This window comes from Gymnogyps californianus, chromosome 11, assembly GCF_018139145.2.
Source record: "Gymnogyps californianus isolate 813 chromosome 11, ASM1813914v2, whole genome shotgun sequence".
Classification (NCBI taxonomy): domain Eukaryota; kingdom Metazoa; phylum Chordata; class Aves; order Accipitriformes; family Cathartidae; genus Gymnogyps; species Gymnogyps californianus.
The window spans coordinates 9,554,664-9,567,148 of record NC_059481.1 but is presented as its reverse complement, the minus strand read 5'-3'; the positions used below and the strand labels follow the sequence as shown (position 1 = coordinate 9,567,148).

The 12,485-nt window shown below is 37.5% G+C and overlaps 1 protein-coding gene across 3 annotated transcripts in view; it reads right to left on the bottom strand.

The window, feature by feature from the left end:
- Positions 1–1,954: 1,954 nt before the first annotated feature.
- RAB27A (RAB27A, member RAS oncogene family) overlaps positions 1,955–12,485 on the bottom strand; it is a 33,531-nt gene continuing 23,000 nt past the window's right edge. For 2 of the 3 annotated variants that reach the window (XM_050903619.1, XM_050903618.1), the window contains 5 exons: positions 9,486–9,658; positions 7,692–7,777; positions 6,819–6,922; positions 5,929–6,052; positions 1,955–3,266 (listed from right to left, as the gene is read on the bottom strand). In XM_050903619.1, coding sequence (XP_050759576.1) covers positions 3,068–3,266; positions 5,929–6,052; positions 6,819–6,922; positions 7,692–7,777; positions 9,486–9,638 — 666 coding nt within the window. In that variant the 5' untranslated portion in view covers positions 9,639–9,658 and the 3' untranslated portion in view covers positions 1,955–3,067. Of the gene's footprint in view, positions 3,267–5,928; positions 6,053–6,818; positions 6,923–7,691; positions 7,778–9,485; positions 9,659–11,595; positions 11,632–12,485 lie in introns of those variants that run through there. The other variant, XM_050903620.1, reaches the window with a different exon arrangement.

Here is a 12,485-nt window from a genome sequence, read left to right as displayed (position 1 = left end):
TTAAATTTAATGAAGTTTAGTTCAGCTCATTTCTCTTGCCTGTCAAGGAACCTCTGAATAGCAGCTGTGTCCTCCAGCATATCATAACCTACCTGGTAATCTACACTGCTCTTGATGGACACAGCTATTCTGAAAACTCAGGCTCCTTACCTCTGTAGAAGCAACAGATTTTACAAAATTTATTGCTTGATTCCCTTTGCTCTGAACATGCTACATGCTCACAGTAGCAGCTTTCTGAATGTCTTATGAATACAGAAGTGTTGCCACTATTTTCTTCTATGGGTTTGAGCTCCTTCTGGCATCACCCAGGATGCATCAGGCCTCCATCCAGCTGGTTTGGTCAGCGCAAGAGGGGAACATCAGTAAGTGCCTAGGCCACAGAAGAGAACTTAGACGCATTTGAACTAAAGAAAACACAACACATAGGGACAGTGCAGAAGGACACAGACTGATATTGAACTGAGACAACAGGAAATGTTACAATTCAGTTCAACAAATGCTGACAAGGTTCAGATCAGGAATGTTTCCTGGGACAAAGCATCATAATGGAAATCCTTTCCAAAACTTTGTTCCATTACAGATCAACATTTTCATCTGACACTGGATGGAAACAACTTTTCCTGAAATAACAGTTTCTCATCACATGAGAGACATCAAAATCACGTTTGTTTGTTTTTTTAAAACCAGTGCTAGACTAGTAAGAATAGTGTAATTCACTCTCAAGAAACATTTACTGTGATTTATCATGAGAGTTAAAAAGCGAAAAGTTTTGTCACAGAATAATTCAATCAGATAAATTTTATGGCACATTTCAAAGGCTGACATCAAAGCAATTTTATGTAGACTCTCTTTATACAGTAAATAGTTACATATAATATGCATGACAAAAATATGACAGTTTCCGTATTTAATACTTAATATCCAATCTAAACATAAGTATTCAAAAGGAAATATTTTTACACCATTTCAGTAGTCACTTAGCTCAGTAGTTGGTTACAATAATCCTTAATGTTTTCAGGAACTGGATGGAGCTATAAGCACAAAAACTCCCATTAAAGTTAATGCATTACAAAGTTCCACTGCAACCCTCTGAAAAGCAAAGAGTTACATTAAAAGAAATTCAGACACTGAAGTACGTTGAAATGTATTGTGTCCTACAGTAGAGTTTGATACTCTACTGGTCAGAAACATGATGGTAACTTCAAAAGGCACTCCGAGTTAAACTACAGTAACTCCGGTCCATAAGCATTTTAGAATCTTGGTATTGTATAGTAGAAAAAAACCCCTATATTTATTCAATATAAATTGCTTTAATCTCTGTCCTAGCCCCAGAGCAGTCAAATTATATTGCACTTTTAAAATATTCCGTGTAGGCTGTGATAAAAATCTAGTATTTACATGTTGTGTTTGTTAAAGAACAATGCATTACTTTGTAAAATATCTTAAGAACCAAGTTTTAACACTTATTCTTGTATTATTAATATAACCGGAGGCTACATCAATTTTTTTTTTTTTAATTAGCTACTATTCTAGAAACAATTTTGGTCCTTAAAAAAATTTGTTATGCTGCAATTCATGTTCACAACTCGTATCAATGCTTGCCTGAAACTGCAGTAGTTTAAATATTTAAATAAATAAATACATAATTTCTGAAGAAGTAATAGCTTTGGAGTTTTGTAAACAAACTGCTGTGGAAAGTCTGTAACAAGACTCAATTTGGCATGTTATGACTCTAATTGGCAATATTTTACAGTTATACAACCTCTGCCAGGGTAGAAAACAGTTTGGTAGGCACATCTTATAAATCAGTCTGGATAAAAGACCCAAAAAAGACTGATTGTTCCTTAGGTTGTATGAATAAATAAAAATGATCAAAGAGTAACATGATCCACTGAAACCAAAACTGACATTTATGTGAGCGGGGGGGGGGGGGGGGGGGGGGGGGGGGGAGAAAAGCAACTCTATTCTTTTTTAAATACAACCTAAAGGAAGTGAACAAGCCATAAATGAATATATGATAACCAAGACATAAAGGACACAAAGGTTGGCAGAATAAAGTGAGCATTATAAATTTATAGAAATACTGATCTAGACAGAACTGGTATCTTAGCTGCATCTCACCAGAAGACAATCATCATTCATTTTTCAATCCAAATTTGAAGAAACATTCCAAATTCAGTGCAAAGCACTAGCTCTGATGAAATTTTGCTGACATCTAGGTTGCCCTACATTCCTGTTAAAACATGAGTGATAACATAAAAGAAACATAACAAAAGATGTACAGTTATGCCATTTACATATAAATATATGTATATGCATGTTCTAGAAATTCAAATGATGTCAGGAGGTCTCATAGGCTGTGTTGGATATATTTTATACAGTACAGTTGTAGTTTACCTGTTCAATTTCATGACATACCCCAAAGTGCTCTACATATGCACCCCTGTGCTTCTCTGTAGTTTTTTATTCTGTATAGAATAGCTTTCTTTTGGTTTTCATCACTAAAAACTGATGGTTTGAGAGAGCAAGAAAAAGCTGCTTGCAGGCTTTTGTGGAAAACACAGGATTTGCTCTTTAAGAATGTTATTGATCGATGAAATGATTAAATGTTTCTGTTCAAAACCAAGAAACATGTTGGTAAGCTTGCTGTTAGTAGAGACTAAGAGCTGTCACAATATCTAATCTAAATGCCTTCCCTATGTAGTTAATGGAGCCTTCAAAGGGCAATTGAAAATCCTTCAATTCAGAAGCCTACCCTTTCTCATTGCCCATACAGAGATGTTTCTGAATTTGGTAATGAAAATTCCTCTCCTTCCCTTCCCTCCAAAGTAGAGAATTAGAGGAATATCCAGTGCTACACCAAATTAAACCTCCGTCCCATCACTAATAAACTGCATACCTTGCAAGCAAAGGACAATGTTGTTTCAGAGGAAAAAACCAAAAATTAGTATCAAGAATTAATATAGCTCATGAAATAACTACACAATGTGATTTGTCCATAAGTTAAACAGTTAAGCTGCAACTGTACTGTACTTTATCATATACATTAAACTTAATTGTAACTGAGTTAACAGCCACATTTGCCTTTTTCTTGCTCCTCATTCAGTTGTTCTGTAGAGCTGTGCCCATTGGAGCGCACTACCCCTTCTGGGATCCAGGATTTATCCACACACCGTTCCATGCGCTTCATAATGAGGTCAAGCAGAGTTTCAATGGCTTTGCTTACATTATTACCATTAGCTGCACTGGTTTCAAAATATGGTATTCTGCAGAAGACAAAAAACACAAACTCACATCACACAGTTTATATTCATACGAGAAAAACCAATACATGATTACTGCCACATACTTAGAAATCACACAAATGCTGTTACTGCTACTCCACAGGGGAAAGACACTAAGTGGTCAGTGGTCTGAAATGCAAAAGAAATTAATGAAATAGCTGACTCTGTAGGTAGGGCAGAAGCATAAGCTTTAATTTACATCATGGACTCCACAATTTACGGAGGCACTGGTCAGTATGAGTTCCCAAAGTTATGCTCCTGAGGTCTGTTTTTTTCAGCTCCATTCCCCACAAGACATGCAATTACTTTATACAGCCTTGTGTGCGTAAGTGTTCTCCTTACTGATTTCTATCTACATCAGCTAGGGAGTCATTGCAAGAGAGGGAATGCTAATATGGACGTTCCCCTGCAGGCAAGGCAGTAAAGGCTCCTAATGTGGTACTCTTATCACTACAAAAGGTGACAGTTTCTTCTATTGACACCTCAACTATAAACTCTCTTACATTTAAAAAAAAAAAAAAAAAAAATCTCAGTGCTCAGATCACTTATGCCTTCGTTAACAGAAGTTTCTGGACACCTTGGTATTGAAAATACATTGCTAGTTTTCATTATTGTTGTGGATCAGGATGTTTCAATGGCAGGTCTGTAGACTTTGACCTTCTGCGCTTAGTGCTCTCCACAGGGTAGTGCTAGAGTGGCTACGTTAGCGTAACTCCCCAAGTGACTGATATAATCACTTCATAATTTTAAGTATTTCTTACTTAACTTGCAAGATTCAATGAGCGGTCAAAAATATTATCTTACTCAGTGTGTAGGTCTCCTGCAATGATTTTCAAAATATGTCACTTACCGGTACAAGGCCTTTCCACAGAAAGATATTCACTATCTCACACTTTTGTTACCAGAAGACTGTTTGCTGCAGCAGGATTTATCTTGCTTCCCCTCAGGAGTAAGTGACTCCTAGCAGCTATCCTGTCTCATCTCTACAGGGCAGAGAACTTTGTAACTGCCTACAGATTGGACGTGATCTATAACTTTGACTTTTAGCTCCCTGTTCCTAAATTAAGTTGGCATTTTCAGCCACAAAGATAAACATTTCATAAATTATTTCCAGAATTGCTGCTGTTTAAGTCCAGAATTCTGCTGCTGTTTAAAAGTTGTTGCTCCTTCACAAGCAGCTCGTTAAAGTACCATATGCACTTGCTGTTGTCTGTGTGACATGGACTTCAAACAAGCATTTTCACAGGAGAAGGAAAAAGTAAGAAGGTAATACTGCACTAAACCCATTTGTCTCTAATAGATTGCTTCTGATTTGCCTCCAATGATTCTTCAAGGTCAAGGAAAGCTAATTTGTGACTATGTGATAGGAAATAGCATGGCACAACAGGACTAGACCTGCAGAACAAGGCAGTTAGCACCGAGGACCTAGTGTTCACACTGCGCATGTTTTGTGGGCTTTACTTTGGACCAGCTCTAATCTGTTCCTCTGGACTAAATGCAGATTACTGGTTGGAGCTCATCATCTAGTTTAGTTTTCAACTGAGAAGGAATCCAGTTCACATGCTAGAAAGCTGCTCCACTATGTGAATCAAACCACAATAAATGGATCAGAAGATTTACTTCAGAAGTGCACTTCTGATCCACACTGAAATGCAAATGTAATCCAGAGATGAGACCCATGGAAGAGTTAACGGAGTATAAGAGTACTATGGGATTAATTAGTATCTGATAGGAACAAAGATTTCACATAGTTCCTTTAGGGACACATGACCTGTGCCTGTCGGGAAGGGGAAGGGCAAGGCTACCCTGTCCTCCTGCTGGTCTGACTCGGTTTTCAGACTCCCTGGGAGTCTGTGAGAGTGCAGATGCCTGGAAGAAAACACAGCTGACCCCTTTGAGGCTAAGTCACTAAGAATTCATCTAAGGTACAGTCCTAACAAAACTGCTTGAACAGTTGAGGGAAGATTGAATGGGGAGGGGGCAGAGAACTGGGGAACCATGATCTGGACCAGAACTGCTCTTCTGTGGGAACGCAGCACTCTGTAAGCACACTCTCTGAATGCTGGTGAATGGGTCATGAGGCTCTCAAAGAAACTGAGACCGCATGTTTCCATGGCCATGCCAGAGACAACGGCTACCCTACAACAAACTTTTGTGAAGCAACTCAGCTTGTAAATTAGGATATCATTGCTTGGTATTATTTTTGTTTTCCCTAAAATCTGATGTGACACTCATCACCTCACCAAATGCTCTTTTGGATTTCACTTTGTAAGAGACCTGCGTTTGCTGTGCCCCGCAGAAAGCCTCAGCACAGGCAAGAGCAAAGAATCAGACCCCTATCATTCACCTGCCTCTCCAGCTAAATTCTATCTCTTTTCCAGAATGTTTGTGAAAATTTCCTTTGTTTACTGCCAAGGCAAGAAGATTAACCAATCTCCAGTGCAAGATTATTGCAATACTAAGTACGAATTTTTAGGCAATGCAGAAAACATTAATCTCTGACAGAAAAAGAGATATCATACCAGCCAGTTAAGCATTCTAAAATGCTTATTCTCACAATAACCTTTCAGTATGCAGAAAAGGCAGTACAGAAAACATTTCATTCTGCTTTAAACACAGCAATAACTGGAAGGAAGTTACTTACCCATATTTTCCTGCAAGTTCCTTAGCCTCTTCTTCTCTCACCATTCTTTGGTCTTCCAGATCACTCTTGTTTCCACATAATACAATGTCAGGGTTTTCACAATATGCATGCATTTGTAGCTGACCTAACAGCAACAACATGAATAGGGGTCACAACTTACTGTCACACATGAAGCTCACTAAGAACACTACCATATTTCAGGGGACACAAAGTCCTTCAGGAAAACGACTCTTTGAAAGACAGAAAAGAAGTATGCTCTCTGTTATCTCACAGGACTTCTGCTATTGCACTGAGGAGCCAGAAAACAGGTGGACATCCACTATCATGTGCCCAGTGAAAAAGCCAGGGAACAAGCCAGGGGAGCAGAAGCCTGACAAAGTTAGCACAGAAGCTGTGTATTTGTAGCTTAAGGAGTTATGCTCACCAAGCATCTTCACTGAGCTGCCAGGAAAGGATATACTTCCCTCTCCTGACGGATGATGGAGTTTGGGAACTCTTTCACCTAGATACACCAGCCTAGTAACATTTGCCTTCCATTAAGTTTTGCTGACAAAGCTTCAGGCGAGTCAAAATAGAGTTTTGCATAGGCTTTCCACACCTTATATTACTGAGTATCACCAGAGCCAGGGATATGATGTTCTCTCAGCTTGCTTTTTTATAGGTTAAGATTCAAGTTCAGTAGGCAAAGCTGAATTTCAGGTAAGCACTAGAAGCCACCACTAGCAGCTATTACAATTCTGAATGCAACATTTACTTACTTTTACTGAGAAAGCTATAAAAACCAGTATTTTCAGTTCTAATTCTTAGTGAGACTCCATATTTACAAACATAGCACCCTCCCCGCCCATGCAAAGAAAGAAAGAAAAAAGGAAAATAAAGAAATGCCATACTTATCCAGTTCCTGACATTCAGAAAGCTTTGCTCATTTGTCAGATCAAAGAGTAGAAGAAACCCCATGGCATCCCTGAAGAAAGCCGTTGTCAGGCTACGAAACCTAGACCAGCAAAGTGAAATTAGTTGGCTCATCTGACAAGTTACTTTGAAAATACAATTGCATGCAGTCATAAAACTGAGGTAACTTAAGACTGAATTAACTAGAATGAAATATTCATCATAATTGTTTTGCTGATGAGGGACTGCATAACAAGAATTGCTAGCTAACATTACTATGGTCTAATCAAGGCCTAAGGAAGTCAAGGAGACATTTCACTTGAGCATGAGAGCTTTAGAAAAAGTCTTCTACTATAAAGCATGACTTGATCAAGATTCAGAAATTAAAATAAGAATGAAATTCAAACTTTGAACAGAACTTTGCCCCCCATACACATCAGTTCTTGATTTTAAGACTATCAACCACTAGGATGCTAGTCTTTTGATAGACAAATAGAAAAGAATCCTTTGAGGTGATTTCACCTGTCTGACTTTCCCAAGACCTCAACATATTTACAGAAATTTTAGGAAAACTGAAAAAAGAAAAGCTTTAAAAGCATCTATATGCATTGGCCATGAAAAAATAAACTGAAAGTTTCCAAAAGACAAAAAGCAACAATTATAGTTTTAATGTTCTACAGTTGTAAATTTCAGTTGTAATTTAATGGGTATTCACAGGAAACTTTCCATCTCTGTTAAAGTAAGCACACTTTCCCATCTTGAGTCATACAATTAAAATGTAACAATCAATAAAGAGACTTCATGTACTCAGTTCCATCTGCACCTAGCTTGATGACAACTACCTTACTTGCTAGGTGGGGGGTGGAACATACCTTTCTTGCCCTGCAGTATCCCAGAGCTGAAGATGTATCCTCTGTCCTCTGCCACCAACGCCATCTGGCCCATTGGGTCTATACACCTGTAAAAGGTAAATTTGCAAGACTGAGTGTTAGCAGTCCAGCCTCTATAGAACACAAAATAACTGACATTTAAAGTCATTAAATGCAGCAAAACTAGCATTGCCAATGCAAAGATCCCAGCTACAACTCAATCCCTCTGCTTTATAAGACAAAAGTAATATGGGTTGCATTTTAATTTTGCATCTAATTGAATATTTAAAAATAAGGGTAAAAGTGAAACTGGAAAAACAGTATTCAATAGACCATGGACTCCAAACAGATATTTAGAGCAGCCATTAAGTTTCATTAGACAAGCTTAATTTTAGTATTTTTATTTTCTATTTTTTACTATTATCTTGTATCGTGTTCAAATTAAAATATAAGAAAGCAACAATCGGATCATGCAATCTGGCAATATATTGGTACCACTAACAGAACCTCATTAGCAAACAGAATATACTCATAAAGATAATGACATCTCTTCTTAGCTGCCAAAAGATTGCTGAAAAAGAGCTGAGGGTAGATCTTATCATATCATAGCTTAAAAAGCAGAAATTGGATGATAATAATAAAAGCTGAAGAGTTTACTGAGCATGAAAATATAAATAAGGGCATCTGTTAGGTTTGGAAGGATCAGATAAAAATAGATTCTTTTCTTGTTTAGAACACTTCACGTTAGGTCATCTTCTTTACCTTCAACTGTTGTTGTACCTAAGACTACCAGTGTTACAAACATATCTTTAGAGACACATAAACTTGCTGAATTTGTGGATTATATGATTCAGGGTGTGAAACCTAAATCTTATCCTGAGTTATCGAATATGCTGATCAAGTAAACCCACCATGTTTGCTATCCCACAAAAGGAATACTAACTGATTCAAGAGACCAGTTCCACATTTCACTAAGATATTTACTCCTTGCACTACTGTGGTGCATGTCATCCATCAAAAGACAGTCTGCACAATGCCCATTACACCACCCAGATTTCTGGACACGTGGGAAATCATCAGACTACACTGAAAGGCATTTAATACTTCTACATAAGAATGAAAAAAACTTGTGCCAACTCAATTTCTCAGTGCAGTAAGGACCAGCATCCAATTGGTTATCATAATGCAGTGCTCAGCTTCATATCAAAAGTATGTTTGCCTAGTTTAATAACAATTTAGCGGTTAAAAAAGAAAAAAAAAACCACAAACCCTACCTTATTTTTCACAATTCTTCTCTGGTAGTGGTAACTGCTTAGGAAGCCAGATCAGCTCCATGTATCATGCTATTCCATTTCATTCACATGTTTTAAAACGGTTTTAAAATGAAGATTGTAGTCTTTGTTCACTAGCCATTTCAGTTCACAAACAGCAAAAACATTTTTACTACAGCCCAATGCTTCCTCATGAAGAGAGTTCAACAATAAAAGTGCTACTCCAGGTACTATGTGCACAACTCATGGAGTAGATATACTCATCAACACTTGCTGAGCAGTAAGAAGTGGTTGCTTAGAATCAGCTCTTCTTACTTTAACTTTGGGGGAAATGGGGGGGACACAACAAATAACAATAACAAAAACAACCAGGTAAAATGAGATCATTTCCTTGTCACAAGATTAAGTAACTATTGATTGCATGCCTACACATAAGGATTGGCAGGTCAGATTTTTAAAAAATAGATTCTAGCCATCACCAAGACAGATACCATTTTAAAGTAGCACACTGTTTGTGAAAACTCACCACTCTCTTTTCCCGAAAGTCAATGCCCACCGTTGTGATAAATTTGGAATTAAATTTGCCATCCGTATATTGGTAAAGAAGGCTGGTCTTTCCTACTCCAGAATCACCGAGTGCTAGAAATTTTATGAGGTAATCATAGTCCCCATCAGACATAGTGAGAATTCAGGAGACACCTTAAAAAGCAAAGCAAAAAGGATTAGGTAGTCGGCAACTCTGCCAAGGCTTCTTTTGACAAATGTTTAAAATACAAATCACTATTTGAACTACAAAGCATCCAGCAGTGGGACCAGTTCTGTACTCTTTTACACTGGTTTCACCTTAAACTCTCAATTATGCCAATTATCAAATTCAGCTGTGACTGGAAAAGTGCATAGTTAATTTTATTACTTTCCTCTTACTAGAAAGAGAAGGCCACACAATTTTAACTTCTTTAGGAAAGACGGAAAATCAAGGTCAAAGAATTCAAGACATCTGGAACATGAACGGCAGAACTGTTTTTAATCTGCGTGGAAGCTGACAAAAGCTACTTAAATGTACCAGCAATGCAATTCTGACCTCACATTCACTGTGACAGTATTAAATACAAAAAAATTTTTTTTTTCCAGACTGCCCCACTATATTTAAATAAAAATGACAATCAGTTTCTATTAATAGCTATTATTCAGCCTTGAAAAAATTTTTTCATATAAGGAGGAAAAATAACCAAGCAAGATTTTGTTGTTGTTGTTGTTTTTGTTGGGGGTTTTTTGTTTTGTTTAGAGGACCAATTTTCAAAGTTTTTTGAAGTTTTTATCATGATGCTAGCTAATCATTTAAACTAAATCTTGATCCTGAATTGCCATTAAACAACACACACGTTTTCCCGTGGCCCGTACACATTTAAGAAATTTCTATTGTTTTTGTGCCTTTGAAAAAATAACTATATTAGATATAGTCCGATCAAAGTGCAGTAACAGCTAGAATGTGTAACAAAAATCACTGGCAAATTTCGTGTCTACTAGAAAGACTGATGTAAGTGCACTAGTACTTTCCTGTTGAGTAGCTACTGAGCCTTTCTTCCCCCAAAACAAACAGTAGAGAGCTGCCTTATGTTGTGTTCAAAGACATGAACATGAAAAGATAAGCCTAAAATAACCATTCTAAAAGCAACATAAAACTGGCATTAAATTGCCTCTTATGAAGGAGGGAAATAGATACCAAAATACAAAAAATAAGATAGATGATGAAATAAAATTTTTTTAAAAAGTAAAATCTGCTGTTTCAACTGTAAGTAAGTATTTTTGGAACTATTTGTAGCTTGAACTAGATAAAATTATTCATTTCAAGTCAAACACTGCAGTAGTTTGCATCAGTGGCAAAACACCAATTCATTTCTTGAATATCAACTCCTAGCTTGAGGTTTGGAACTCCGTATCTCAAGTATGTGGGCGTCAATCACCACCATTAAGCTGAAACCATAACTATCTTTAAAGCTTCAACTTTATGTTAGTACTGCTCTTGGTTACAAGACAGAACTGTGATTAGTTGACTTAGCCACGACTGGACTTACCACGATCAAACGCAGACAATGGTCAGATTTACACCCAGATACTCTCCGACTGAAGAATCAGTGGAAAGTATCTGACACTTCTTTGCCATTTCCAGTTTTGAAGTCTCCCTTTCCCCAGCCAAGGCATATTTTACATTATGCCATCAATGACAGTAAAACCTTGCAGGAAAGGGGTTTTAGGTGACAGAGTTCACACTACCACGCCCCAGCCACCTAATTCACTTTCCAGTGTTGTGTTTTAATACAAAGTTTTGCAATAGAGTAAAAGATTGAAACAAAAAAAACCCCACAGTAATAGTTATCAGTGAGCTTTTTACATAAATACACAACTGCAGGCCTGCATCCACCACGCAGGTCTGAAGGAGCAGCATATTAAAGTAAGCAAGTTGAACAGGCAGCCACACACTGACATAAGAACATTTTTAGAAGAAATTAAAAGCCCTGATCCATTAGACACACTCACACATACCAGCAAAAGGGGTTTTTTTGGTTTTTGTTTCGTTTTTTAAATCCTCCCCCCTGTTGGGGAAGGGAAAAAAAAAGTAAAATCAGATTGCCTACCTTGTAGCCCTACAAAGTCTTTTCATTGAAATGCACTAGAAGAAAGGGAAAAATATTTTAAAAAGCAAACAAGGAGGTTTTTACTAAAGACTGGATTTGATTTCGACTTCCATCGTATATGTTGTTTCTTTTGCCCTCAGATGTTCTCCAAGGGCAAAGGGCTGTGTAAGCTCTCCCTCTACTCAAGTACATGTTCTTTCAGCTTCAATACCCCTAAATTAATTGTTGCTTAAAAAGGCTTAAATGCAAATCTCAGGGCCAGTATATTACACAAAGACAAGCTAGCTTCATGTCTTTTACTATGCTATCCCACCAGTACAGAAGTATTTGCCTTGTCTCATTGGTATTTTGTTAGCTAGCTATAGGTATATAGAACATACTTTTAATAACAGATACAAATGACAGTGCCACCTAATCACTGCTAATTTATGTTGTAAGAAAGCTACCTTATCATGCGCCCTGTGCAAGACCTTACAGAGGAAGAAAGGGCACTACAGCTCTTACTTGGAGCTGTAAGAAACTTAGGGTTCAGCTGCACCCTTCCACTGGACAGAGCTGGGTGAAAGCTCTGGTTAAACAGAAAGGTCAAGGTTGGACCTTGGGGAAGTAAAACCTAAAGGTATTTCTAGTGTCATATCTGATTTGTAGAGTATCTGTTTGGACAAACACGCCACAACATTTGGACCACTTAAACCTCAATTCTCCATATGGCTGGTAACAAATACAATTTGCAAATGACTGATAGAGGACTAGGAGCCCTTCACAGGAAGGGCATAAAAATGCCTTCTAAAGGGTTTGCTTGAGAAGGAAATTTTCTCCTTCGGCTTTTGAAATGCACACACCTTTCACTGCACCCCATAATGTCAAGCTATTATTCAAATATCTCCAGG